Source organism: Anoplolepis gracilipes, unplaced genomic scaffold, assembly GCF_047496725.1.
Source record: "Anoplolepis gracilipes unplaced genomic scaffold, ASM4749672v1 Contig19, whole genome shotgun sequence".
Classification (NCBI taxonomy): domain Eukaryota; kingdom Metazoa; phylum Arthropoda; class Insecta; order Hymenoptera; family Formicidae; genus Anoplolepis; species Anoplolepis gracilipes.
This window is the reverse complement of record NW_027328667.1, coordinates 272009-275863: the sequence shown is the minus strand read 5'-3', so window position 1 is coordinate 275863 and position 3855 is coordinate 272009. Positions and strand designations below refer to the sequence as shown.

Below are 3855 nucleotides of genomic sequence, written 5' to 3'. Positions count from 1 at the left end.
GCCCTTTGGCCAAGAAAACCCCCCAGTTGGGGGTGCAACAGGGGCTGAGGACACAAACCTAATCACTAAGTTCGTCCCAGCCAAAGCTGAGGGCGAAAAAGGATGGACGGGAAAGACAACAGGGAACAGCGGAGTCGGGCCAAAAAGAACGGAAGCCCAAAACACTTTCCCTCGAAGCATCTCCCAGCGACGCGACAGTTGAGGACGGTCCGACCATTCCGACCCCTGATCAGAAAGAGGGAATGAAGGGCTCGGAGGAAACGCCCATGGAAGTGGCGTAATGACCCTCCGAGTCCTACAAATTAACGCCAACCATGACGCCATAGCACAGGATTTGTTGTGCCAAAATGTGGCGAAATGGGGCGTGGGACTAGCGATTGTCGCTGAACCGTACTTTGTCCCCAATCGCACCGACTGGTTGAGCGATGGGCCTGGCTCGGTGGCTGTCATAGACGGGGGTGGACCCAACTCCCCTCCTTTGACACTATTTGAAAGAGGGGAAGGTTACGTAGTAGTGAAGTGGGGGGAAACGGTTGTGGTGGATATTTATTGCTCACCCAACCGGGACTTCCCAACCCTTGAGAGACTTTTGGACAAGGGGGGGGGGGGAGTAATTAGACGCTCTCTCCACCGCCCAGTCATAGTCGCCGGGGACCCTAATGCTAAATCCAGCAAATGGGGTTCCCCGGTGACTAACGCGAGAGGAGTGGCCCTGGTTGAGTGGGCTGAGGAGATTGGACTCGAAGTACTCAACTAGGGCAGAGCGCTTACATGCGTGCGGCACAACGGGGCATCAATCATTGATATAACACTCGGTAACCCGTTGGCCGCACGCATGGTGAGAGGATGGAGAGTCCTAGAGGGGGAGGTGACACTATCGGATCATAAGTATATAAGATTCGACGTCACCGACCTCTCCAGAGGACGCCTGAAAGAGGCGAGCGAAGCAAAAGGCCACCAAAGACCCATTAAATGGGCCAAGAAGAAGATGGTAAAGGACCTCCTAATTGCAGCTGCCATCGCCAAGACCTGGACGTGGACTGAGGATGAGGATAGGCTGTGACCGGACTTGTGACACATAGGAATAATATGCGGGACTTACCAGTCGACAGGCTGCAATGCTTTCGCCTTTATAAACGGTCGCCAGGTATTTTGACCTATCTAAATACCAAGGTCGGTGCTAATTTGGTCTCTTGGTATAATCGCCTCGCCATCAGGTCGAAGAATTCCACATCACCTTTTTCTTTTCTAGCACTTGTTTCTGTTTCAGATCGCCGTTGGATTCCCACCACTCATGGACAATGGATGCTGCTGCTTCAAGGAACTACTTCCCATCGGGATGTAAGAATTAACGTTACGCAACCAGGGATTGGAATATTCTATTACACAGGTAAGTAAATCACTTTGATTTAAACTTGTTTAGACGTTTATTTTAGGTATATAAGAATTGTCACCAGAATAAAACTTTCATAATACTTTCTGTGTCGTTATATTTATTTCGAGTTCGCGTTATGTTTAAAACTTATAACCTGATCCGTCGTTAATGCTTCGCATAAGATTTCACTCACAATATTTTTGCGTTGTGTTTCGAATTCCACGGTATGATAACTCGCGTTACATTTATTCGAATGTGTTTTAATACGTACAATATTGATTCGGTTAAGTTTAAACGCTTTTACGAAATTGTTTACTACGCGTTACATTACTTGCGTTACTCGCGATGGTATGGGTAAAGTCAGTATTTCTCTGACAAGAGCTTCCGCTCGAGCTCGCCATACAACGACTGCTGTTGATCCGTCTGGTGGCTCTTCTTTTATACATTTTCCTTCCAGGTCCCTACCATGACGTCGTTGGCCAATCGGTGCGCCTGACCAAGAGCGGCACTCGTAATGGTCCGCGCTTTCGCTCCAGGCCAGTCGCTGTTTTTCGAGTTGGTCCCTCTCCAAGATCCGAGCTTCCTCATTGGGCCATCTTTCAAGTTTTTATTTCTAACTTATTCTACTTATTTCTAATTTAAATAATATTTACATTTATTATTAATATTATTAAATTTTATAAAATGAAAATAAAACTTTATCTAAAATAAAATAAAACTTTTTAACATGTACGTTACAAGATTTTTGTTTATTCTCTTTATGATTTATGAATATCTTACTTTTACGTATTTTATATTTTTTGTTTTTCATTTTATTTTTTATCTAAACTCTATTTTTATGATAATATAATATTTTATACCTTTCTAAATAAATTTCATTAACTCAACTAAATATTTCTTTATTCCGATTACTTCTATTAAATTAATATTTCTTGGATATATTTGTTTTGGTTCAAATAAGACTTTATTATTATTGTTAACAATTTTATATTTCTTAACATAAATTATTCTTTATTAGGTTTCGCGCTTCTGTTTTACAAATAGAACTTAATTTTATCTGCTGTGGTTTGCGTACTCTTATTTGATATTAAAAACTTAAATTTTACTTGCGCTCGCGTTTCGACGTTTTGTTTATATTTTAGTAACATCGTTCTCGCTCGCTTTTGATTATTGTTTTGCGCTCGCATATTATTTTTGTATCTCTATTTCTATTTTCCTTATTTTTATTATTTACAATATTTATAATGTTTACAGTCTTCTTGATGTTCTGTAACTTCCACCTCATCGTTTACTCTTTGGTTGATGTTGCCGTGGTCCTTTGACAGGTTTCGCTCATCCGGGCTGCGAACACCTGTCGGTTGCAAGGCCAGGGAATGTAGATGGGGGGGCGACCAGACTCCGAGGTGCACTAACGGAAATTTGTGATACTGCGATGTCCCGGTGTAAGGTCGTCCCCAGGAAACCCGCGGCATATTGGTGGTCGCTTGAGCTGGCTGCACTCCGTTCCGAGTGCAATAGGGCCAGGCAACGATATGTTAGATGCCGCGGGAGTAGAGGAGGTGGATTGGCGATGGCGGGCCCGCTGGAGGAAGAGTACAGAGAGAAGGTGCTCCTCCGGCGGGCTATCAAGAAGGCCAAGGCCAGAGCCTAGGATGAGTTGTTGGAGACGCTTGACGGGGATCCGTGGGGCCGCCCCTATAAACTTGTGAGGAAGAAGCTGAGCGGGCGCGGTCAGCCGTTGACTCCAATCCCAGTTCCTCCAAGTAATAACAACCCTCTTCCCAGAGGGAGAGGGAGAAACAGGGGAACTAGGACAGCCGACACTACAGGACGAACAATGGTCCACCAAACAACACGGAGTGTCGGAGGCTGAGATGGGCAGGGTCGTCAAAAGATTCCGGTCCAAAAACACTGCACCGGGGCCGGACGGCGTCCCTGCCAAGGCTCTGGCCTTGGCCATAGAGGTCCTTGGGGGAAGCGTCCGCCACTATTTAACAAATGTTTGAGGAGCGGACGCTTCCTCTCTATACGGAAGGAAATTAGGATGGTGCTGCTGCCAAAGGAGGGCAAGCGCGCAGAGTTACTCTCGGCGTACCGCCCCATATGTCTCCTGGACGAGGTATAGGAGTTTCCCCGGATTTTCGACTATCAACCGAGTATGGTTTTGGATAGAGGGGCTCATGGGAGGTAAACAATATGGGTTGAATGATAAAGAAGTTTATGAAGACTACCAGCGCAGGGGGGGTTCTGGCACGAAGCCAGATCTCCATCGGAAACCCCAGAGAGAGAGTACTATCCCAGCTCCCCCCTTGTCGTCATCACACGATGGGCCACCCAAGGACTGCTCCGCAGGGCCCTCGGGAGAAACCACATCTGCGAGGAGACAGTCGACGATCCCGATTGTCCGTGAGACGAGTTGGCTCACGAATTTAGAAAAGGTTACACTAAGATCAGTGTTGCACAGTATCACGACCAAAAAG

The 3855-nt window shown here is 46.1% G+C and overlaps 1 protein-coding gene across 1 annotated transcript; it reads left to right on the top strand.

The window, feature by feature from the left end:
* Positions 1-280: 280 nt before the first annotated feature.
* Positions 281-757, top strand: LOC140675571 (uncharacterized). The gene has a single exon (XM_072910162.1). It carries the CDS (start codon positions 281-283, stop codon positions 755-757), a length of 477 nt encoding a protein of 158 aa, XP_072766263.1.
* The last annotated feature ends 3098 nt before the right edge of the window (positions 758-3855 follow it).

Bases quoted from the DNA above. Each gene is read 5' to 3' on its own strand.
- LOC140675571 (XM_072910162.1), top strand. From the start codon at position 281: ATGACCCTCCGAGTCCTACAAATTAACGCCAACCATGACGCCATAGCA.